General features: G+C 42.0%; 1 protein-coding gene across 3 annotated transcripts in view; it reads left to right on the forward strand.

Moving 5' to 3' along the window:
* Positions 1-997: 997 nt before the first annotated feature.
* Positions 998-26,598, forward strand: part of LOC119179655 (deoxyribonuclease TATDN1) — a 103,680-nt gene continuing 78,079 nt past the window's right edge. For 2 of the 3 annotated variants that reach the window (XM_037430773.2, XM_075869884.1), the window contains exons 1-3: positions 998-1,155; positions 16,887-16,950; positions 17,275-17,369. In XM_037430773.2, the coding sequence (XP_037286670.1) occupies positions 16,905-16,950; positions 17,275-17,369 (141 nt within the window). In that variant the 5' untranslated portion in view covers positions 998-1,155; positions 16,887-16,904. Of the gene's footprint in view, positions 1,156-1,493; positions 1,608-16,886; positions 16,951-17,274; positions 17,370-26,598 lie in introns of all 3 variants that reach the window. The other variant, XM_037430774.2, reaches the window with a different exon arrangement.

The raw sequence follows: 26,598 nt of genomic DNA on the forward strand, positions 1-26,598 counted from the left end.
CACCCTACAGCGCAGCCTCGTAATTGCGACTTTTATTTTACGTGTGTCACAAAAGAATCGGCGCCAGTGATATAATAGGGGCCGATATTATGTGTAATTGGTGGGTGATTGTACCTGCGAAGCTTTCCATAATAATACACCAGCGAAATCGCACAGCCGTAATTACATATAGGCGGGTGGTGGAAAACACGGTAAAAGTGACCCACTTATTGATGCATAGAATCACCCCATTTCGTTTAAGAGCAACCCTTTATGACCCAGTCGGCATCCACGCTAATTCAACTTTTCTCAAATGTGGGGGTATGAATGCACGAAACACCTCGATTATGTGCGATTCAACACCAACTGAAAGTGCAGCGCAAAGAGACAGAGAATCTGTAATTATAGCAGGTGATAAAATTTCCGCGTTTAATTTCCGTAAGGTGAGTACCACAGCTAGAAACTCAGCCACAAAAATGGGTATGAAATCAGGCAGCCTGAGCGAATAGGACCAATTTAAGTTGGGGCTGAATATACCAACAGCGGACTTTTCGTCACACTGTGATGCATGTGTAGCTATAATTACACTTGTTTTGTCGCCCTGCAAGTGGTCTTGCAATAAGCCATCTAAAGTGTGATGGGGGAGTAATTTGCATTATTAGGAAAAATGTCGTCAAATTGAATACTGCAAAACGAATTTCCCCATGGGGTGAATTATCGCTAGTCGGCCCGATAAAGCAAGTTCTTTGTCTGTCCTCCTTCTTTTTTTTTTTTTGCTAAGAAAAAAAATCTGGTTAATCAAATTCTTTCACCCTTTTCACGTTTTTTTTAAAGGTACGTCAATATATTCATCTTATTTTTATCTGATTGCTCCCTCTTTTAACCAGCTTTGCATAAAAATTTACATATAAAGGCACAGTGTGGCAATCCTTCTTGTGGGTATGAGCCAAGATCTTTTAGGCGACAGAAGAAAACAAAGCGCGGCCTTCGATAGTCAGGCGGCGGTACACAAGCGCACGACGCGCCAGCGAAATGGACACCAGCAGATTGCCGGATCGGAAGATCGCGGGCCTAGAAATACGACAGTGCGAGTGTGTATGTGATGCACGGCCTTCCGTCTGTGCGAAGTGCGTGCGAACTTTTCCGAAGATGTGCGTGGTGTCTGTGTGAACTGAAGTGAGTCCACTTAGCCAGAAAGTTGGCATCTGCGATTTGTCAGGAAAGGTTTTTTGGAAACCGTGCCCCTTCTCCATGCCGGTTGCCCGGTGTGTTCGTTTCGATCGCTTACGCAAACGCTTGTTTAACGGTCTCACTTCCAAATCGTTCCGTCGGGGAACAAGAGAAAGGTTAGGCAGGAGAAGGCCTCTTTAATTCTTTTATTTATTTGTGTCGCCTGGGTCTTCCGCTCAAACCGGTAAATGTGGAAACACGCAGCGTGGTGTGGCCGCTGGCGCGGTGTTCAAACCGTACTTCGAGGCCAAAAAACCCGTTCCCACTTCCGCTTCTTTTGTCAGAAAACTCCGAGTACAAGTAACGGTTCTTCACGAGCGATGCGTGCTGGATCGGCGTTGCTGGCGCGCTCAGTTGCTCTCCACAGCGGTGCCGCGTAGGAGCGACGTCCCGGTGTGGTACGTAATCAAGTTGCATGTGCGACATTTGTATGTGCATGCTGGCATCGTGACGTTCTCGTTGCATGCATTCTCACGTAGTACGTAACTGATCCATTTATTTAATTTTCGCTCGGAGTATCACAGAGGACTGAAAGCTGCAACGATTGCAAGAAAATTAAGGACTCCGGGTCCAGGTCGGGGTACCATACGCTTCCACGGGACTTGTAGTGCAAAGCGGTACCGTCCTGTGTTGAACATTCTATCCGTTTCTTAGCTTTCATTCGTAATCATAGCGCTAAATGTAGCCTTTAATAGCTGGCATAATTGCCGTATATTAAACATTGCAGGTGATCTCGGGTGGCTGAAGTTGACGCATAACTGTTTCTCACTGCTGGCTAGATTTGATTCGATACTGTGCGCCAAGAATGTGTGCTTAGACGCTTATAAGAGTGTATGCACATCTGTGAATGACCAGAGATGCTTTCATCTGAATTGGTATTTGTTTTTTTTTTTTTTGCTCTGAACAACAAACCTGTGCAGTCATGTGTCCCGACATCTCCATGGAAGTGATATGCTTTAGTTCAGCGTGTCAAGTTCCTGTGTGGAAAAACATGTCGGTATACACAATATTGGTACTGCACAGGTCACTGTTTCTTGGCTTTTTGCAATTCAGTCTGCTCATACCGACTAATACTTGTAAGACAGATATTCGTTCTCGGCAGGCTGTACAAGCTCAGGCTCTCAGAGTTTGCTTTGGCTTGCCAAAATGCGACTATTTCTATGGCACGGGATCAACCTATACAAATGCACGTTGCCGTTGAAGCCTCGAGAGTTCATATCAAGCATTCTTCCCAGGCTCATGGTCACCACCTTGAAATATTGCCTTCAGAAAGGCCATGGACATTGTATTGTACGACAAATCCAAACTATGCAGCACATCTTCCGTCAGGCTTCAGCCCCTCATCTAAGGAAGCGATACCACTTGGTGCTTAATTCCACCTGATGTGCTTTCCAACATGCCGGGAATCAGAAAAAAAATCAGAGCTCTCATCACCACTGCTGAAGCAGCTATCTCTCATTCTTCTGCATGAGAAGTACACTTATCTTGCATATCTCTACCGACGGATCAACTACTTTAGTGTTCGTCCGGAGTAGTGGTAGTCTAGTCCCAACGAAGGCTAATAACATCAGTTTCAAGACAGATCACCCAAAGATATCGACAGCTGCAGAACTTGCTACTCGTCGCGTTACACTTCAGGTTGTCAATTGTGAACATCCTCAAGGATGGTCAATTTTCAGCGATTTGAATGAGGATGTGCAATCTTTGCTGTCAGTGTTATGGCACAGATCATGTGAGCATTTAGTATTCGAGGTTAGGCGTCTCCTCCATGGTGCATTTGAGCAAGCACACCACGTGACATTTCAGTGGCTGCCAAGGGACTGCAGCGTGATAGGCAATGAACATGCTGACATTGCTGCTCGATCAACTCCTCAAGGGGACATTGTCGAGATGATACCCCTACCGATGCTGCTAGCCAACTTCGAGTAGTCGCACAAAAGTCACTTTCTCCACTAGGAATACAGCAAGTAAACTGTGCTACCAACACCACCACTGCCTGAACACTTTGTCTTCAAACCATCACTGGACTACGCTGAAACGATACCACTCTGCTTTGCTGCTTATGGATGAGAGTGTCTTTCACGAAGTCATTATCCTTTCGAATTTAAATGGCTGACGACTTCTTTTGTCACAGCTGTGATATCAAGGAAACATTACAGCACATATTCTGCGACTGTCGTCCCTACAATGTGCAGATAACATCACTAGCAGCGGCTATAGCTTAGACAGATCAGAGACCGATGGCGGCAGACGCCATTTTGGAATGTCGACCATAGAGGTCTTTGAGGGCGATGGCGACGAAGGTGGTGCTGAATTTTTTGAAGGCAACAGACTTGCACTGGCGATTGTAAACTTACTGTGTAATGATGACTGCCAAGTGTGACTTAGCGTGCATCCTCTCTCTTTCTTTCTCCCTCTTTGAAGCTCCCCTTTCCATGTGTAGGGTGGGTCCTCCAAGACTGGTAAACGTCCCTGCCTTTCCTGTTCATTCCTTCCTTAACCCAAGTGGTTTACACCACCATGGTGTGCCTCTTAGTCATATCGTAATTTAGGCATGTAACACCAGCAGTTGTCATTATTAGTACTACACATTTATTCCGTGACAATAAAATATACATTCTCGATACTCTGGTACAGTGGTTCCTCACTGAAGATATTGTCACAGTGTGTGTGATACCCTGTTCATCTTCACCTCTACTTGGCGTAATGTTTGGTTTTTGTCAAGCTATAAGTGTACATAGGTGCACCCCTAAGTTTCTGTTTATTGTGCACGTGAAATAAATCAAGTGGCTAAAAAGCCACTGACAATTCAATCTTTCCATGTTCGCTCACTTGGTGGCTTCTTCTTTTTTGCTTATTCAGTATCAATCGTAAATCTGAAAGCCATCGCCTGGCTGTATTGCAGCTGCATAAAATCTTGTTCTCAACCTGTTTAAACTTTTCAACATGCAATCACTAAATGTGGGAACTTGAGTTAGATTATACTGCGCAATGTTGCAAAGTGGGCTAGTTGTAACATAGTCATGACGATCAGTACAAATACGACATTGAAATTCAAAAGCCTCTGTGTAGTGCATCTGTTCAGTGCAAGGCTAAGCAGTATCGCGATACAAAAGTATCGCGGTAATATCATATATATCTGTATTACTGTATCGAAATACTTTTGAAAAATGTATTTGTGACTTTTGGGATGTATACCCTCTATCACAATACTATTTAGGGCACAGGTATCTACTTACTTTTTTTTTTTTCGAAAATGAGCTGAGACGTGTTTAGAATGGGAGAAAAAATTTTTTTTCTGCTGTGACCTTGGCAGTCCACGGCGACATATTTACCCACAATTTCTACATTTCTGCTGAGGGCCAAACTGAGTTTTACCTTCTTTTAAGCGGGCTAGTCGTTTTGCTATCCGTATTCCTATTTCACCTGCAGGCAGAACTAAAACGTGTTTGAATGGTTGCTTGCTTGAGCTTGCCAACAATGTTATGCAGCCATTTTGAATTCCAGCAGTGATATTTTCATTCTGAGGAGCATTGTATACTGTACAATGGGGGCCAACCAACAGCGTTGTTTTTAAAATGTGTTCCCTCAAGCCGATTGAACGTGCAGTGCTTTTTGTACTCTCGTTTTTTCTTCTTTTTTTTTCCGTGCCCATTTGAAAAACCAGAGCTTATCGCGGAAGCCACAAACCACTCAAAGAATTTGGTGTGTGGTTCCATGTGTCAATAACGATACTTCTTTCTCCAAAGCATTTCTGGGAGAAACAAGTGTGGCCAATTGGTGATTGGAAGAAGTTCTTTTTGCGTTTCCGTCCACATTCCTTGTTTTTCGGGTTCTTTCTGTTTTTTTTATATAGGAAACACTAAACCTTCAACTGGAAGTAAGTGCTCATCTTCATAGTTTATGTGTTCCCCTCCTGCATTGCGCTAGGCCACCTTAACAAAACTGGAAATCAACTAGCCTGAACTACTACTCTACTAAGTAGATGGTCATTAAAATAAGTACCGCCATCACAGTAGTGGCAAGGAATTCTGGAGCCTTACTTTCTTTTTTTAGTTGGAGACACATGCTGACTGCTTTTAATAAAGTATACCTTTTCTCAATTCCTTTGTTTATGGTTCCAGCGCTTCGCTTGAACTATGCTACTTCTAGCATAGCTAATACTGTTGCTGCTAAGTATCCTGATTTCGGTGTAAAATGGGTGTGACTCCTGCTATCATACAGCACGGTTTTTTATTGCAACTGATATCTGTAAGTATGTTGTTATTAGTAATTATGTGCAGTGTAAGCCTCCTTTGTAATGACTTAATGGCACTCAGAGTATGGTGATAAAATAATGAATGAATTTATTTGCAAATTTCAATGGGCTGAGTATCTTAAAATGCTTAAAATGCTTGATCCTGAAAGCATCGACAACTTATGACAGGCTTAACCGGCTGCACTGTTAAAAGATGTCTGTACAAATGTCTGTACGGAGAGTGACTATCCCCGACATAGAGACAAGTATTTGGGTATCTGTACTACTGTGTCTGTTTTCCAGAATACTTTTTTCCTCTTTTTGCAAAAGTGTCTCTGAAATATCCCACTTTGTATATTACAAATGTATCTCAGTATCTGTATTTTAGGCTTCAAAGCCGTGTATTTTGATATCTCTATTCAGGAATACTTTTTCGGGCATCTCTGCCCAGCCCTGGTTTAGTGCCAGTGTACTTTCTGTTTTTTTGTTGTGTTTTATTTGCGATGATCATACTGCATACGTCACCATTGCTTAGTGCGAAGTGTTTGGATGAAAGTACAAAAAAAAACATGGACAAGCGCTAACTTCCAGATGAAAAGTTATTTTCAGTGTTAGATATATATAAAACAATAAAGAACAAGATGAATCATAGCACACTCTGCAAACTTTTGCAAACTCTGCACTATGAGACGAGATACACAAAAGTACCGTCTCAAATTTTATTGCCATTATCAGCCTATTGCGTGTCCCCTGGAAGACGAAGGTCTCTTCGAACGATTTTCATATCACTATGGAAAAAGAAAGCAGCGCAAAGAAACCAAGACTCCCACATACACCTGTAGCATGTCTAGTAGCTTCATTTTACAACCCTCACTAACATTCCCCAAATGTGCTTTTGATAATGATGGAAACATAGTGCTGTGTGCAGGCAATCATTCATTAATCGGTCACCTGTATCAAGTGGCACTCAGTAAAGAAGCCTTCCTGGTTGAAGATAAAGGAGGTCACGCTTGCAGGATTACTACCCTGGCATTGCATTTGCCCAGCATCATGGAACACAGCTACTGAAACGGAGCACACTCGCGGCAATGAGTGGCCAAGTTTGCATCAGTGCCCTTTTTTAGTGCATTTGCGTCATCACGCAAGAAGCTACCAACCAGCTTGCCTAAACTAAAGCTCTCTGCATGAAAGTGGCAACGTGTACGCGACTTCTTCCGAGCAGTCGATGCACGGTTTCGGGTGCTGAACGCTGCATTTTACCTTTTTCATGTCCAAACAGACAAATGGCGAAGCAGAGCCTGGATAATTTTTCTAGCCCAGACATGAGGACCTTGATGCTGACTTTACCAGCAATCTTTTAACAGTGAAGCCGGTTAAGCGTGTCATAAGTTGTCAATGCTTTCGGGATCAAGCATTTCTCTTGAAGCTATATAATGGATAAAATGCATGACACCGAGGATATTCCTAATGTTAGTAGTCGTTTTCCCTGTACTTGTCTTTCTGAGGCTGGCCCAGTTGCTCAGCAGCTAAGCTGTAGCACTGCTAAGTACTGTTGTGTGCATTCAATTCCAGCCAATTCAATTGGGTTGAAGTGCAAAACTCTTTGTGTCCGTAGATTTAGGTACACATCTAAGAATTCCAAGCAATCAAATTTGATGTGTAGTCTGTATGGCATGCCTTATATTTGCATATATTTGCATATTACGTTGCATATTTTATACATAAAAGCACTGTAATGTTTTCATCATTACAAAAAGCATATTGTGGACATGTTAGTGAGGGCTGTAAAGTTCAGTTTATTTACTTTCATACAAAATATACATGCTTACAAATACATACAGAAGGAGGTCCCAGAACGTTTGGCTGAAGGGGGACCTCCTGTCAGAAACTGTGTTAAATATGTACAAGTAAAATGCAACAACCTGAAATAAGTTAAAGAAATGAATGTAATGCAGACTAAAGAGAGTCAAATTTTAACAATCATAAGTACAACAAAAACACTGCTTGGAACATTAAAAAAATAGAGAGAAACTAAAAAACCTATAGACTAACTGAACAAAGGAATCAAAAAAAGAAAAAAAAATGAGTAGCTGTGGCACAATTAAGACTACATGAATAGGAATAGATATAGATATTATTACACATTTTAGAATTCTGAAGTATCTTGAAGGAAAGTGAATAATGTGTTTTTGAAAAGAGCTAACGATGAAGACTGCTTGATCTTAAGAGGAAGACTGTTCCAGGTCGATAATGATGTGAAATAACAGGAGTGTTTTCCATAATTAGTATGAACTAATGGCAATAACAAATTGTTGTTAGCTGCGAATCTTGTTCGATTGATGTTTACTAGAACAGCTTCTGGAAATATGTTTACTGGAGGAGGATTTTTCATTATTTGAAATAACACTATGCATAAATTGTATTTAACAAGGCTGACTAGTAAAAGGATTCTGTAATTATGAAGAATGTCGGACACACAGCAGCTGAATGAGCTGAACGTTAGTATACGGATAACCTGATTTTGCAAATGTTGTAGCGGGGGAACGGGGGGGGGGGGGTGCTATATGTATTGGATATGTGATACCGCATGGCATGATGCAGTAGTTCAGGTGACTGTGAATGAAACAATAATACAGGGTTAGTAGTGTACGTTTGCTGAAATAGTGCGTTGTTTTTAATAAAATTTGAATACAAATTTTACGCTTCAGATGCGCGATGCATTTTGTAAATTTTAAGTTTGAGTCTAAAGTAACACCAAGAAGTGAACATTCATCAACTGCACTAATGACATGAGAATCAGGAATGGCAGTGGGAGAGATTTCTGGTGTTTTGTGACTGGTATGGAAAAGCATAAACGAAGTCTTAATGGGGTTTATTTTCAGCGATTTAAGGGAGCACCTGCTAAAATAATGTTCAAATCAATATTCACCTTCGATGTAAGAGCAGTTAGTGATTGATCGCTAGCAAGCAATGTCGTGTCATCTGCCTAAAAGAAAGCTTCCGTTTGTGATAGGTGGTTAGGCTAATCATTTATGTAAAGCAATAATAGCAGTGGGCCAAGTATCGGTCCCTGCGGAACACCCTTGTTCATTATTTTGAAGTTAAAAAGCAAGAAACCAACACACACAGCCTGTTGTCTGTTCGTTAAGTAGCTAAATAACAAGGGCCTGTCGACACCTACTGCCCGTAGTTTAGAAATGAAGATGTCATTATTTATGGGGTTAAATGCTTTCGATAGATCATTCAAAACTCACCCTGTGTTAAAACCAGCATCTATGGCACTTTTTATTTTATCTGTGAAAGAAAGTGTAGCATAGTCAGTCCAAGAACTGGCCCTGAAGCCGAATTGATTTCAGGAAACAGTATTAAAATTTTAAGAGGTATGTGGTAAGGCGTTTTTCAATGACTTTTCAATGAACTTGCTAAAAAAGGGGGGAATAGCGATAGGACGATAATTTGAAATGCAAGCCCGGTCTCCTTTTTTAAACACTGAAATAATATTTGCCTTTTTAGCTGTGTTGGCAATATTCCACTCGTGAAGATTAAGTTGGTAATGTAAGATAATGGGCTAGCGATGCAATGAGCTGCTAATTTTATATTTGCCGAACTGATTTCATCTGGACCTGTGCCCGTAACCTATAAATGATTGATGTCATTGATTGTCTCGTCTGTGTACGTTGGAAATAAGTACATTGATTGTAAACAAGGTTGAGGTGATACTTGATTGCTGTTGTTTTTCTCGGAAGTGGGACCACAGAAGAAGTATTTTAAAGCATTGGCAATATCTAACGGTTTGGCATAGAAGCCTCTTGATGACTGAAGCTTTTTTATGTGTTCATCCTGACTAGATCGGTTCAGGAAAGAATTTAATATTTTTCATTGTCGAGGCCTTGTATCAGAGCCAGCCTCAGCTATTTTACATTTGTAATATCTTCCTTTGGTTTCTTTTAGTAGCTTGTTCAGTAGATTGCAGTAAACATTATAGTGCATTTTGAGTCGAATTTTGAAAGGACGCTTTTTAACTTTGCGGTAAAGATTATCTTTTTTGCGTAAGCTAGTCAGAAGGACATTTGTTAACCAGGGATTGTGCAATGCAGGGATATGTCTCCGGCACCTCACAGTTCTGGTCGAATTCATGATACATTGTTTTATGCTATCTGAAAATTTCATAAATGGAGATTCTACGTCTGAATCTGAATTTGTGGAAGATCATTTTAGCTTGGAAACCTGTGTAATAAAGTCATCTTTGTTGATCATAGCTTTGTCGAACTTGTGACAAGGGTTATGTCATTGACAAGGAAGTTTAAAGAAGATAGGAAAATGATCTGTGGTGTTATCCTCAAGTACACCGCAGACAGGAGGACACATATGATTGGAAAATATGTGGTTGATTAAGTGGCCGAAGACCGTGGAGTACATCTGGTTGGAAAAGGAACCAATGCTTCGAGGCCGAAACCATGAAGGCAGTTAGTGTAAGCAGTAGTAGCAGCGCTGGAGTCATCTAGCAAATTTATATTAATGTCACCGAGAATGAGAACATTTTTCATTTCTGAAGATAATTGACAAAGCACAATGTTCAATTTGTTGCAAAAAGCAGATACAGACGATATAGGCGAGCGATAGAAGCGACCGATAATTGTTTGATCGACATCCTGTAATTCAACCCACACAGTTTCACAACTTGGCACTGAAAATATTATGACATGCCGTCATTTGTAACATAGATTTGCAAATACAAAAACAGCAACACTGCCATAACTTTGTTGTGGATGGTGGCCGTATTCGGAAGCGTAAGAGGGAAATCCCTACAAATTCATCTGCGTGTGACAGCCAAGTTTCAGATATGCACATAAGAGAAAACTTGTGATCTAAAGAAGCCAGAAAATCGTAGATTTCATCATAGTGTTTTTTTAAACTTCGTGCATTCAAGTGAATTGCAGAGAAGCATGGGTTTGAAAAAATGACTGAAGTTGTGCAGTCGAAAAATAAGATGACATTATCAAATACGTTCAGGCACTAAGTTTTTTGCTTGGCCCGTTAGTGAGCGTCATCGATTTACACGTCCCGACGGCTCCGGACGGACGCCAGCGCCGCATTCGTTTTTCTCGGGGACCAACTGAAAGCTCCGCTCACTGGTCCAGGATCGCTCGGATGCATGTTCGTTTTTCGTGTGCCTGGGGGCCTGCGGGCGACCCGGGACTGCCCGAACAATTTCTTTCAGGCAGCTGGCAGACGATAGCGCGGTGCGCATGCTGTGCGGCCATCTGTTAGACACGGGAAATTTTCGATGGGCAACTCTCTCTTTGCTTTTCTGTCCGCTTCTCGAATGTTTTTGGATTTTGCATTGTTAGCGCACCCAGTTCTTGTCATCAGGGTTCTGAGCCACGTCGAGCATGTGCGTATTCCCGATGGTCGGGCAAACACGCGTTATGCTCGCTAGGAGAAACAGCGGTGGAATGACCGTGCCAATCTACGATGCGCACGCGCTCGACTAGTTCACTTACAGTAAGTTGCATCACAACAGAAATAGGTGTAATTTACTACGTAACTGCTGTTTAGATTGCAAATGAGTCAGCGTTGTGGCCTGTGTTTCAGCTATGGAGAGAGCAGATGGCATAGCCAGGCATAGCAGATGCCACAGCGGATGCAGTCAGCATCAAGCGTGCAGATGGCCCGAGGCTGCTCGGGCTGGCTCGGGACCTTTAGATCACGTGCATGTGACATAGCCACCTGTGAGCTGAGGCGTCCGCGGGCCGTCCATGAGTGATCTGGAACTTGGTAAATCGATGAAGCTCATTTTTTATCGAAATATCGATAAATCACCCTCAGACGAGATGCGGAAGACTTGACTGTCGCATGTCTTTCTGGCTTTCATTTGGCAATTTTCAGTCCAAAGGAACTGCCAGCCTTTGTCCCTTTTCAGTGACTGAGCTTTTGCGAACAGAATTTTGTTTTCACGGATCAGATGATCATTAATGTAAATGGGAACACGATTAAGGCCTGGGAATCTGAGATCCTTTGTATATATGCGAGCCTTTTGTGCCTTCGCAATGAAGTCCTGCTTTTTTATTCTAAAGCAGATGCGTGCAATAATATTCTTATTGCCCGATCCAGGCTTTGTTGTTGGCACGCGATGAACAACATTGATGTCATCGTCAGAAATTGGACAGCTTATTTCATTACCAACAGCCTTTATGTGGGCAAGGCAGTTTTCACTTTGTGTGGAAGCTGCATCCTTGATTTCCACAGTGTTTATTAGACTGTACTGTTCAAGTTTTGACAGATGTTTAGCCATTGCTTCGTTTTCAGTTTTTAGTGCTTTGTTGTATGCAGAAACGCCAACATTCTGAACTCGAACTTCTTCGACCAACGAGTTAAACATGTCGATACTTTTGGTTAGTGCCTCTATTTCCCGTTTCATTTCAACAATGTTTACTTCTGATGACAGCTTTATTGAACATTTTTTCACAAGATCGGAAACAACCTCGTCCGACTGAATTTTGAACAAAGGTTCTAGCGGATCAATTCTTTTTGCAAGCTCAGCACAAGAAGCCATGGTGTCAAGCACAAACAATAGCAATATATGAGCACTTGCAGCAGCGGCGGTCACCGAAGAAATGGTAAATTGTACTACTTTAAGGACCTGTAGTGGCACTAACCTGCAAAAGCAAGCAGTGTGATCCTTGGAGTTGTTGCTTTCAACCATGACCACCGCTCTCGAGTGATGCTAAGTCGATCTCGCCGCCCCTCTTATAAGCTGAATCAACCAAGCACCAATCAAGAATCAACCAAGAATGAACCAAGCAGCTGCGCACTGCCGATGATCGACTTGGGTAGATCGTGCAGGAAATCCACGCAGATTCCACCAGTGACGCACGAGACAGGTGATAAAACCAAAACAAGAGCATCATGTGGGCTGAGGTGACCATACACGGGTAGGTGTAAACCACGAGCACTGCAAAAGCAAGCCGAGTGATCCTTGAAGTTCGTTGCTTCTAGCCATGATCACCACTGCCGAACGATGCCAAGTTGATTTCTTCGTCCCTCTTATCCGGAAAGAATCAACCAAGCAGCTGTGCAGTGCCGATTATCGACTTGCATTGATTGTGCAGGAAATCCACGCAGGTTCCACCAGTGACGCACGAGACAGGAGATGAAACTGAGGCAAGGGCAACATGTTGGCCAACGTGACCGCACACGGCTAGGTACAGACGACAAGCACTAGTCTTCCTTGAGCTCACCAAGTGTAACTTTGGTCAAGTTTCATGCAGGCGTGAGCCCTGAGAAAGTGAAGCTGCTAGACATACTATACGTTTATGTGGAAATCTTTGTTTCTTTACACTGCCTTGTTTTTTTTTTTTCAAAGTGATCTGAAAATTGTGCGAAAAGGAGACCTTTGTCTTGCAGCGGACACATAAAGGCTGATAAGGGCAATAAAATTTGAAATGGTAATTTGTTTAGCTCACCTCATGTGCAAGGCAACTAAAAACAGCTATGGCAGGACTTGAACTTTTTGAGGCTAGCATGTCAAATGAGAACTACACCAAAAAACTGCGCGAAAATTCGTGCTATTTTCGGGTGCTCTAAAACTGATCACACTTTAAATCTGAGCCAAAAAAAAAAAAAACACATAGTGTATGGTGCCTGTCGGCCATATCTTTCATTTTGTGCCGTAGTTTCAAGTATGGAATAATGACACGAACAACGCCTCACCTTATTAAAGGGGTCATGACACCCAATTTTCGACCATAATCTGTGTTGTGTGGGTTGGTCCCTGTATGTTCACAAGCAAGCTGGCGAAATTTCAGCTCATTTGGTCGTGTCAGTAATTTATAATGGAATATTTTTATAAACGAGCGAGCGACCTAGTGGTCGGGCAGCACTGGTCCGCTCGCTAGCCCTGACTTAACCAACTGATTGCTCCACGAGCTTTTGCATGGTGTGCAGTACGGAGGGCGATCGTGTTTCACGGTCAGCCGCACTGGCAATCGATTTGTTTCAGTGTTATTCAATGTGCCACTGGAACTGAATGACTTGCAGCGGTCGAAGCAATGCCACCGCATTGCCCATGCTGCGCTTTGGTGTGACAACGTACAGAGCAGGGAGAAGTCTCATTCTTCAAGTTCCCTAAAGCGCCCGCCAAATGCAAGGCTTGGGAGGTAAACATGCGCAGGAAAGACTGGTGTGCAAGTGACGCATCTGTTTTGTGCTCAGCGCACTTCACGGCAGACACCTACAATGATGACCAGCGTCGTTCTCGGCGAGTTCGGTATACCAGTGAAAAGGCCGAGGCTGTGGCCGGACGCTGTGTCGACCGTGTTTTTGCATCGTCCCGTCCTCCAAGCTAAACTTTGGGGTGCTCGCGAATACAGTGTCTCTTAATCGTTAAGCTCGCTTGTCAACCTGGCACACTTAAAATAAAGCTATTTATCATTGCGGAAGGCCATCCGCAACAGCACCGCGGTCGTTGGCATCTGGGTTCGCCCCGTCTTCGACGCTTCTTTGTAGCTCGAGCTGGTGGCGATGGGGTCGAAATCAAAAAGCGCAGTATGAATGACGTCGTCGCCGCTCTGCTGCTCGATGAATCATTGTCCAAATCTTGAGCTGAAAATGGTGCCGACGACATGGAGATGGTACCGGTACCCCTTCAAAACACTTGCGACACGTGCGCACCGCGCGGCATGCAACGCTCGCTACACAATGAAACGCGGACTGCGCGCCGAAAGGGTCGTTTTATAGCAGACGATGGCACTGCTCCCATCAGTTTGTGATGTCACGCACACCACGGCAAAATGGCAGTCGCCGGCGGTGGGCGGAGTTTACAGCTGAAGACTTGTAAAGCTTATTTTGTACTGAAATAATCTTTCACAGTCTAGTTTAACACGTGTACAAGCATATTCGACCCTCTACGTTTGTTTTTTTTTGCCGAAAACCGCAAATTGTTAGGTGACCATGTCGTGACCCCTTTAAGAAATTTGCAGTTTATTTTTTTGAAGCTGCCTCTTCTTTTCTCAGGGAAGCAGTGCTTGTACGCTACATGCAGCTTAACTACAGTACAACTAATTAAAGTCTGTTAAACCGAATTGAAGCTTTCGTTCGCCACCCCTGATCATCTATAGTTGAAATCAAATTCTGTTAATCTATGTTAGTCTGAACTGAACCGAAATATGTTAAACTGTGGAGTATGTCAACTATGTACTTGCAGACGACTTTTATTGCCAATGAAAAGAATACTACGAGGGCGGATCTTCTGCTCATGTACTTCTTGGCAAAGTAGTCCGGATAGGCTCGAGCTTCGAATGACGACCATGTTTTAATAATAATATTGCATACCATTTACTTCGTCTGCTTAGAAAGCTTTCTGGGAGTGAAATTTGTCACAAGCTCCCTTGGCGAGTCGTCAGAATAGCTGGAGGGTAATGAGTACTCACCGAAATAGGAAAGCACCATTTTGACTGTGACGTGCTTGTAAGACATGCGACGTTTTCACATGTGCAAAAATGCAAAGTGAAACTATAAAGTGAAACAAATATGAATATCTCATCATTGCGTGCTACATCTCTTTATGAACATCATCATACAGAAAATAAACTATTAGTTTTATTTTCGCAGGGAAAACATGGACACTATTTCTCAACTGTGGCACTGCTACTCTGGCTTCATAGCCTTTCCTTCATTGTCAAAAAAAGTTGTCCGGGAGTATGGAAAGTAGTATTCGTCTAGTTCTTTGAGGTTCTTTTTATTGACAGTCTCCAAAGGTAATCCACAAAATTTTTAAATGGCACACAGTGTTGCTTTCATGTTTGAAGGTGGCAACTCCAATTGCATATTTGGACATGTCTTGTTGGGATGCAGTTATATTATTAGTAATATGCACGAACATTGAAATTGTATACTGGCTAAGAAGGCTTAGGTAATCTGGAAATAAACTACTTTTGAGACAAGTGGTCACACTGATTGTAGACTGATGTACGGAAAGTAGTGAAACGGCATTAGACTAGCGTTTCAGGTTCTTTTGAATGCAGAACAAAAAAGACTGGTTTATTCAGGTCGATTGTTGTGTTAGATGGTTCCGTATAATTTGATGTTTACCGGTGCAAAGAAGGCGGACCTGTGTGTCATTTTATGTCATCCATTTGCCTTGTCCTGGAAAACATTGAGTTTATAATACACCCAAGTTCTATGTGCTCAAAAATGCATAGAAATCGAAAATGTTCATAAATAGCTGTATATCATTTATGAACACAAGCTTGCACAACATCAAATTCCTTGTTTTTGTTTTTTTTGACAGGTTGCAGTAGTGTTGCTCAATTTTTTTTTATTATGGGCATGGGACTTGATTGCACGTATAAATTTTGTTTTTAATTCTCTAAGCCTCTGCTGCTCTCCTGCCTTTTTCTCTGTTCTTTATCAAAATCATGCTATATCAACTTACAAAAAAAAATTAGTTTTGTAGTATTTAGCGAATGTGCACTGTAATAAAAAGGAGATGATGAGATCGCTTCAAGAATAGGGGTTCTTTTGAGTGCTCCTTTTTTTGCAATGAATGCATACCTTTCCCTGACCTGGGAAACCAAAAATTAAATTATTTTGTATGAAATAGACTTACACTGTTTCATTATAGTTGCTGTTATTATGTCATGTCAATGACATAAGCTAGTTGAGATTGGTTTTAACCTTGATTTTATTCTTAGCTTAACAGCCAAGTCTAACAACAGTTTCAAAGACGATAGTCTTTCTTGGGGACCTTCGAAGGAAAAATTTTGGTCTGTCTGTCTGTACATTTGTCTGTTTGTCTGTCCGTAACGATGCCTCAAACGACATCAAATGGCCGACCCTATCCGCAGCGCTCACCAATATTGCTCAAGATTAAGCGTTCATAGTTGTGCGATTGTCAATTAATAAGCAATTATTGCGCATATCTGAGGCGCCATAGCAACACGTCGATGGTTTGTATGTGTGCCTTTATACTAGAAGAGGCACACACAAGTAACTATAAAGACTGTAGGGTTTCTTGCGCTGCGCTGACAGTGCAACATGATGCTCGAAAAGGTAAACGTTTCCAACGCTGTGCTAAGACGACACGGTGGTTGCACCTGCCCGTCGCTTTGCCTTCTACACTTTATCACCACCGAGACAGGCGCGCATCTTTCTCCGCGAGAGCACACGCCTTCGTTTTCGTAGATAACTGCCAGATAACGCTCTAGTCTAACGTGCCTCGATATGCTCGTTCGCCTCCGCTACACGCTCGAGGCACTCTAACGCAGCGTCTCCAGAATACCATTCACCGATTTTCTTGCGCGGAAAATCAAATAAACATTTTGTTCACTCTCTCAAGACGCAAGTTTATCGCCTTTCGACGAGATTTGCAGTGTAACATGCAGATTCGGGGCCAATTTTTTAAATTTGTGATGTGTTGACATGTATCATGCATGTGCAGTGCTCAGGGTCGAGGATCATGGCAGCCAGGCGTCGTCTCATCGACATCGGAGCCAATCTGACCGGTTGGTGATCACTTTCTGTGCACACTCAATAGTTCTATTCGTATTCAATTCAATGGGCTATCCACATTCAGTAGTTTGCACCGATCACCTCCCTCAGCACAGCCAAGGGGCAGGATTTGGATGCTTGTAACGATGGCCTTGCATTGATGGCCTTGCATTGCTGTAATGTATAAAGCTGGTGCGAATATCCTGCTCATATTGCAGTGTTCATTGTGTATCCTAAATTTGGTCTCGGATTGTATATGTTGTAACACAGAGCTCTCAATCCCTATCAAGCATTTAATACATTCGTAACTCGTATGAATGGAAAATGAAATTGTGCAGATCCCATGTTCCGTGGCCTGTACAATGGGTCACGTAAACACCCTGATGACCTGGATCAAGTGCTGCAGAGGGCGCAGGCTAATGGAGTGCACAGGGTCAGTACCTTTGCTCTTTCTCAGTGTTGTGTGTGACAATATGGCTGAACGATAAGCAAGAAACAGCTGGTAAACATTCATTGTAACTCTGGAGGCACAACACAAAGAATGACAAGACAAATGTACGTGATTTCCAACTTTTTACTGTGCGTGAAATAAAACTTGTTGTGTGTAGAATGCTGTTTTCAAATGCACACTATTTGTCTTTTGGAAATAATGTACTATGTTCACCAAATGTGGATTCAGGTTTCTTTTTTATAGAGGGAAGGTCTGACTTACTGGATAATAAAACTGCGAGTTGGTTCATGCTTATTTCTGATTTGAGACTCACACAGCACTGAACACAAAACTGATTTGTTACTTTGAACGCTTGGCCATTTTAAGGCACACATCAAAGCAATGGTAAGAATTACTAAATGAAATGAAGCAATCAAAAATGCCTCTTGACAACACTTTGCCAAAAAATACATTCAAACAATGGTAAGAGTGCAATGAAAAATCTTAAAACATCAAGTGCACCCCTGATGTACAAAACAAGAGTAGAAAAATATTGTTACAAGCAACTTCTTAATGACCTATTTATGATGCACAGAGCTCGACAAGCAAGATGGTGCCAGTTCAGCAACAACCAAAAACTGACTTTGTCTTTTTCTTTCATGCAGCCGCGTTATGGTGGCTATATTATTGTCACGTGGTCATGACGTTGATGAAGGCAGCAGCTGGTATGTCCAAGATGAAGCTGTTTATGAGGCTGTAATTGTGGCCAGTCTACGGAAAGTCAGATTACAGCGATACACACTGGCAGTGACAGTGGTGAACAGAGCGTTGGCCGTCGATTGACTGAGCATACTGCGTAGTGCCATCTTTCATAAATCATGTGTCAAACTTCTAATTCTTATCGCTGGTCATTGTGCAAGCTCTGGAATAAGCCTGAGTGTCCGTGTCGTGTCTGCTATCTTAACAAAACAGTTCACTACAATCCTGACGCTTCTTAAACACTGAGGCGCAATCTGCGCCAAGCATTGCTGACAGTCTTTGTGGATTTAAACTGAGCATAGGAAAATAACATGTGTAGCAATATGATTAAACCTGAAACCAACTAACAAACACGTTAAGTCCAAACAAGCCACTACAATTACATGGGATGCCGACTGGAAATGAAAATTTGATCAGATGCTCTTCGTCAGTAGAACTGACATTGTGTATGATAACAAATGCGATGAGTAATAAATGTACCCGTACTAGATGTCACAATGCTGAAGCAGCTAGAGAGAACGACATTTTCAGTTTGTAACGCCCAAGCACAAGCACGTGCCTATGAACAAACAAAAAAAAAAAAACATCGCTGTAGCAGCATATGTCAAGATACAGATGTATAAAAAAAGTGAGAATGAAAAAAAGCTACTGCAATATCGAAATACTATATTCCTAAAAATTACGGCAACAGGTTAGTCATAGCAGCCTTAAACTTAGAGCTATTAGTAATTTCGGCTACAGATCGGGGAAGGGGATTCCAACTTGCTGACGTACGGGGGATGAATGAATTGTAAAAATGGTTGGTGTGGCGCGTGGAAATGCCAACCTTATGACTATGGTCGATGCAGGCTGATACATAAAAAAAAGAAGTTATCCATTTATTCTTAGACCGGATTGTCATAATATATCTTGTAGAATAGGTAGAGGCGGGATTATTTCTATGTTGTGAAAGGAGAGGTGATGATAAAGTTGTTTTCATGGAAGTGACGCTGGAGGTGCGATGATAGTTGGAAAGAATGAAACGAGCAGCCCAACTTTGAATGGATTCAAGCTGACGAATGAGTGTTTCTTGGCTGGGGTCCCACACAGATGCAGCATATTTCATTTCGGAATGGACAAATTATTTATACAGAAGAAATTTTATCGGAAAAGAAGAAAGATGAAAATTACGGCATATGAAGTTAAGCGTGCCATTAGCGCTATTGGTTACATGGGCTACTTGCATTTTCCAGGAAAGATCAGAAGAGATGAGTACCCCTGGATATTTATAACATAACACAGGTCATAGCCACGTACTTAATATTATTAAGATGATAAGAGGTCAATGTTGTATCGCGACGTGAAGCGCACATGTGTTCTCATTTGTTCGTGCTTAATTCCATGTTCCATGTGTTAGTCTAGTCACGAAACCGGTTTATATCTGACTGAAGAACATCAATGTCAGAGCCTCTGTTAATAACATAGTCATCGGCAAACAGGTTAATTGATGAACATAGGTTATCAGGTAAGTCGTTCATGCAGATGTGGAAAAGCAAAGGAATAGCAAAAACAGAGCCTTGAGGCACACCCGATTCAACTGCAGAAGTGATGGGTGAGGTGTTATTCACAGCGACGTAGTGGGAACGGTCAGTGAGGAAAGAGGGAAGGCATTGTAGAACGTTAGGATTAATGTTAAGTTTGCTGAATTTTACCAGAAGCAACTGATGAGAAACCTTGTCGAACACTTTTTAGAAGTCTAGGAATATGCATATTCCTAGAAATCTAGGAATTTGAAATCTAGGAATGGAACTCCTTTCAGAAATGAAATTTATGTCATGTGTGAATGTCTAAAGTTGTGTTTTACATTAGAATGACTTGCGAAATTCCTGCTGTTGATCTGTAAAAAAGTCATTTGACTGTAGAAAAGATGCTAAACGAGAGCAAATAACATGTTCAATAATTTTACATGAAATGCACATGAGCGAGATTGGTCGATAATTATATGGAGAATGCCTATCCCGAGACTTGTGCAAGGGAATCACCTTCCCTACCTTCCAGTATTCCGGAATGCAACCAGTCTGAAGCGATTGCTCAAATATATTAGTGAGAATAATGGCACTGTACACTTTAGTACTAATTGAAAACTTTGCATTGATGTCGTCAATGCCACATGATGATAAAACTATGTTTTGTATTATTTTTTTATGCCAGCAGCATCAAAGACAATAGGGTTCATTGTTAAGAAATCAGAACTGGCATAGGTGAGAGTTATGAAACGCACATTTTTTGAGAAAGCAGAAACAAATACAGAGTTTAAAACATTTGTTGATTCGTCAAGTTTGATTATGTAATTGTTTGAATCTTTAAGGGAGATTGAGGAATTGTCTCTTGTTCACTACATTCCGAAATTGCTTAGGGTTATTAATTAAAAGAGATGGTAATATAGAATTGAAAAACGAATTGTTAGCATTATGAGGGCTTGTTTGTGTTCCATAGCCACGGCCTGATAATCACTCCAACGTTCTTCAGGGCCGATTACCTTTGCAGAGCTGAAAATTCGTTTTTTCTTATTGCGTAGTCGTTTTAGCGATTGACTGAACCATGTCAAGTGCAGGTTAGATGTGATGACTATGCACGGCACATTTTTCTATGAGTTATAGAACCTTTTCTTTGAATAAAGTCCAGTTAGCATTTACGGAGCGATCATAAAAGTTGTGCATGTAATCACTTAAAAAAGCTGAGAGATCATGATTAATAGCATCGAAACCTGCACGCTTGTAGTCCTGGATATATTTCTTGTGGTTGCTACTGTGAGGTACTGTGCAGGTGAAAGAAAAATGAAGCAGCAAGTGGTCGCTTAGCCCCTGAAGTAGGATTTGGAATGGAAAAGTTCAGGGACAGCGGTGAGTACTAGATCTAAGATGTTAGATGGGGTAGATGCAATTCCTGTTGCCTGTGTCACTAGCTGGGACAAATTAAAATCGTTGCACACATTCAAAAACTCGTCTCGTACTGGAGAAAAGATGACAAGTGGAATGCACGTTAAACCAAACTATATTCGGGAAGTTCAAGTCGCCTAGTAAAAAAGGCGGACTATTTGGATACGGTACTGTTAGCATGAAAATTACATAATGAAGCTTGTCGAAAAAAGTGGATGAGCAAAATGGTGGTCTAAAGCAAGCGCCCTATGTTAATATCTTACAACACGTTTGTATTTCAACCAAAACAAGTTTTAAAGCATAACTAAAATGAATTGAAAAAGACAAATCTTGTCAGAAACCGCGGTGAGCACGGCTCCGCCACACGGAACACCTCTGTCACACGGGTAAATGTTGTAGTGCTTTTTGCAATCAAATAATTCACTGTTATCAACCTACACAGACAACCAGGTTTCAGTAAGACAGATTATGCCGGCATCAGAAGCATCGATAGCAGAGCAGAGGTCTCCACGTTTTGGAATTAGGCGAATATTTGTGAAAAGAAACCAAAGTTGGCTTGCAACTGGTAGTTTTCATCCAGTTCTCCTCACGAAGCACTCTTCAGCGGTGTGCGACATTAAGGCATAAGGTGATTCATGTGCGAGACGTGACGTTTCGACGGATGACATTAAGGATCTAGAGATTTCATGCACGCAATCATCAGCGGGGCCGTAGATGTAGCACTTTTTATTTACATACAGCTTATTAAAGCGAAGCTTATAACTTGAGGGTTGGGTCTTGCCAAATTCAGCCAGTTTCTTTCTGGCAAGGCGAGTAGCTGGCGAATAGTCCTCACTAACGGTAAAATTTTCTTCTATCAGCTTAGAACTACCCAGAAGCATTTGCTGCTTGAGCTTGAAGGAAGAAAATTTGGCAATGATTGGCCAACATTTAATGGAAGAATAGCTGCCAAGCCTGTGTTTCTTTCGATTAGTGTTTCAGAGGATGTTATTTTCAATCTCGATGAAAAAATATTCATGAACTTTTCCTCTGACTACGCCCAAGACTGTGACTGCACATCAGGTGGTCCATAGAATAAGAGGTTGTCTCGCCGCTGCATATCCTCGAGCTCACCTTGCCTAGCACGCAGTTGATCGTTTTCGCTGCTAACATGGCTAATCGACTGGTGAAGGCGCTCTATCTCTTCCAGAACATCCTCAATTGTGACCGTTTTACGCCCTCAGGTAATCATTTGTCTAAAACAGTAAAATTTTCTCGAAAACTCACCTGTGTCTTTTTGGGCTCATCAACAGATTTGAATAGATCTGTCTGGTCCCTCTCCATTTTTTTGGTGCACGTGTTTACAGCTTGTAACATCGTGAATATATCATAAACTTCTTCATCTGTGAATCAGTAAGAGGACTTTGCACTTGGGATCTAGTGTTAGGTCCGTGATTGAGCTCAACATCACCAAACTGCATAAGTAATTGAGTTACAACGTCAAAGCAGTCATTCAAAACAGAAAACAAAACTCCCGAGCGTGGGAACAGTAACAAATAAACGTTACTCGACTTCTTAGTGTACAGCAATGTAACAGAACTAACCTGAACGACAAAGCAGAATGGATTAGTGAACTGCATCATAGCGCTGTTTACCACCCGCCAGGCGCGCCGAGGTTCCGCCAGCTCTTCATAAAGGCAGCCATCGATGATGTTGTCGTCCATCTGATTCCTTCATTTCGTAGAGGGATGACCATAAATACATCAGTGTCACACGGGCAGACTGATACTTTCATCTCGTTGGGTTGACAGAGCAGTTTGCTTGTGTCTTTTATCATTGAAGATACCGATGCGGCGATGAAGTGAATCCATGCCGTAACCTGAACGACGAAGCAGAATGAATTAGTAAACTGGATCAGAGTGCTGTTCACACACCAACTCTGCCATATCACCCACACTGCCAGCTGTATATTTTCTGGTGAGCATCCAAGTTCTTTTTCTCCAATTTGTGTCCACGCTCTTGCTATACAAATACCTCAACACCTTCCCGGCCCATCTACTACTCTCCTTCATTTTCCTAAGCCTCTCTTCAATCTCATTTTGCTCTGAGGTTCCCTCACTAGAAAACCTGCCCATCCCATATCCCCCTTTACAGCCTCATTCGTTGTCTTCCCACAGTCCTTTGATTTACATCCATTGTTGATTGCACCTCTGACTTCATGCACACCATTTAGTTCCCAAATGCAAGCCCTGGAACCATTACGCCTTTCCACAGACCTCGAAGCACTTCGTGCCTATTGTATCCCCAGAACGCTCTGCGCTTCATTATTGTAGCTTTCCTCTTTCCCTTTGCTACAGATGTTTTTTCTCTTACCTTCTCTGCACCAATATATGCAAACTGTATTTTCTCGGTATATTTCTCTCAAAAGCTGTATGCAGTCATCACCTATGCCCACTTTCTTCAATATATCCCACGAAATTTCCTGATTAACATCATACGCCCCAGTTATTTATTTATTTATACAAATACCTCGCGGGTTCCTATGTTTGGAACATTGTGTAAGGGGGGATAAAACAGTAATAAACAAGAACTATAAAATTGTGCAAGATATGGCAAATTGAACATTACAATGGAAAAAATAGATGATTAAAAAGACATTGATAGGCTTGGAATGAAGCACAGCAAAACACACTAAGGCAATTTGAATATATAAATACATGCATATATGTGCCCCACTTGTAATGTCCAGATAAGCTACGCATAAGGGCCTGTTTTCTACTTCAAATATTTGTATACACTGAGTAAGACAGAGGACACCTTTTGTGTTAGAGTGCCATATGTCAAATGCAGGAGAAACCTCTTTGCTTGTAGTGCCACGCAAGCACGGTGGCCCAAAAACAAAGCAAAAAAACAAATGCATGGCCTCCGAGATGGTGAGCGCGCAGTGTAGAAACAATAAAGTTAATGCACAGACTCTAGAGGAAGAGCTAGGCCGGAAAGGCTATAACCACCAAAGCATAGACATCTTGTAACGATGTCTATTTTGTCAATACAATACTTGAAAGAAGCGCTAAATGTATAGTTAAAAACACTCAAATTCTCGCAGTATGAGTGTTCGTGTATCATAAACACACGCAAAATGTGCAATGTTTATGTCAACTATTTTTACGAGCGATACAAAACAATAAATATGTCATTTCCTGCACGCGAAAAAAAGAGTTTGCAAGTTAGTTTACTCGATGGCACCACAATCCTTGTACCATGTCAACATTTGAGAGCGTAGATATGCGGCCGATTGTGCGTCCTTCCTTGCACGCCGAGTGAGCCTTCTATTCGTTATCCTTGTTTTTTGTGGCCCTGAGCTTGACTCTATATGGCAGTCTCTTACTGCGATGCAATGGAGATCCATGAAACAGAAAAACATGGCAGGGGTTATTCGAGCACACAGTGGCTAGTACGAGTGGACGTCACCCGAAAGCTGGTATCGTTCCATCATGGCGGCACACGAGCGGTTATAAGTTTTAATGCACAGGCCATATGGCAAACTTTCCCTCTAGAGTCTGTGTATTAACTCTATGGTTCCCACCGTCGGCATATTTGCGATATCAATGTCACTTGTGTCTTTGTAGCTGGCAGCCGCTGCTATCAGCTGCTTTGACGTGAAAAGCTAGAAAAAGCATAACCTCCAAGAAATGCGTTTTAAAACTGAAAACACTAAAAATATGTCACTAGGTTGCACATCTCGAAGGCCGTATGCACGTCGTATGCCATTGTGTGCTAACAAACAAGGAAGAGAATTCGAACATTGCAACGAGGTTGCTGAGTTACTTCGCATTATCATTTTGGTGGCTTAGGCACACAGTCTTTTTGAAAAACACTATGTCTGTGCATTAAAACTTTTAGATCATGCATCAAATATACCGGTGCACTCCTTAACGCCACACAGCGAACCAGATCAGTGCGACGTAATAACATTGCCTTTTCGTCACCTGCGCAGGAAAAGGGATTGGAACTTGTTAGAATGTGGCTGAAAATTTAATAATAATATTTCTTAAGAAAACTGTACTTACTGGGCTTTCGTGCCGCGCAGCGTTCGATATAGCGGATGTTCCGCTGTGCGGTAGTTCCATAAAAGGATGCAGTGGTCCCTTACTTTTGCATGGGAAATTAGATTTCTCAACTGTTCGATATAGCCATTCATTTGATATAGCCGAGTTTGATATATCCAGGATCGACTGTACTTTGCATTCGGAGCTAATTTTGCCCAAGTCGAAATTCGTTGCAGTTGGCCTTTAAGCATCTACTAAAAAATCGTAAAAATATCGAAGCAAGTGTTTTGATACATGTTTAGTTTACCTTTTTTTAGAGCATGTGAATGGTCAAATAATAAAAATCATAATTTTGTAACACTTCTTTGCAGTTTGTTGTTAACAGTCCAATAAACCACAATGGCATTATATACCATACTGCCTGAGAACAGTTGATCGTTGAATAAATGTCAATTCATTGTCACATTCCTTGCAATAGCACGCTTTGACTACATGCATTGGTGCGCGGCATTCGATGTACAGTCTGTTTCAAACTTATGGGAAATATTGGATTGCATGACATCTCGATGCAGCCAGCGCTGCAAGCGCGCGCTGGCAGTCGCTCACGCATGCGCAGACGCTTGAGCGTGCTATTGAACCGCATCTTCTGTGATATTGTCACAGGGTTGTGACGTGGACGAAGCGAGCAGACTGCAGGTCGAGTAGTAAACTGTTTATTCGGACCGAACTTGTGGCCATGTAAAACGAAAGTCAGATTACAGCAAGACACTGGCACTGATAGCAGTGAGCAGAGCATCGGCCATCGATCAACTGGCAAGCCGCGAAGCCTGTCGGCATTTATACACTTGCCATCGAATATTCTGGCGTTATTGCTAGCGGCGAAGTAGATTCTAGAATAATCTGCAATGTTCACGAAGTGGGCGTAATCTTAAGAAAATGATTTACTGCAGTTTCCAGGCTTCTCGAACAGTGTAAGCGCGGTTTCCGCCGAGAATTACTGACAGTGAAACAGAATGATAACAATACTTGAGGAGGGAATGTGGCAATATTCTGTACAAAACGTTGTGCGATGCCGACCTCGCAGCCTCTATTGGCAAAAATGGGGTTCTAGAAACAGTTTGACAAAATACATTATTTGCTCTTTCAATATGATACGTTGTGTTTGCACAAGCAATAAAGCACAGCAACAAAGTACAGTCCTCAGGTTCGCGCATGAAATGGCTTTAGGTGTACGACATTGACGACTTCAGGTCGAGCACAGTGCCGCTGAGAGTTCATAATGCTGTCGAGAACAACCTCGTAGTAGAGTGTTCCGAGATGACAAACTACTTTGTACATTCCAAAATACCGCCGCAGAAGTTTTTCACTGAATCCATGTCGGTGGATCAGCATCCATACCCACACACGGTCTTCAGGCTTCGTCCATGAAGCGTTGAAGATTGTAACGGCGGCTGTCGCCTGCTTAGTGCGCAGGCGGGCGAGTTGACGAGCTTCTTCCGCGCCCTGATGGTAGGCGGTGATGTCGAG

The sequence above is a fragment of the Rhipicephalus microplus genome, chromosome 7 (assembly GCF_043290135.1).
Source record: "Rhipicephalus microplus isolate Deutch F79 chromosome 7, USDA_Rmic, whole genome shotgun sequence".
NCBI lineage: Eukaryota > Metazoa > Arthropoda > Arachnida > Ixodida > Ixodidae > Rhipicephalus > Rhipicephalus microplus.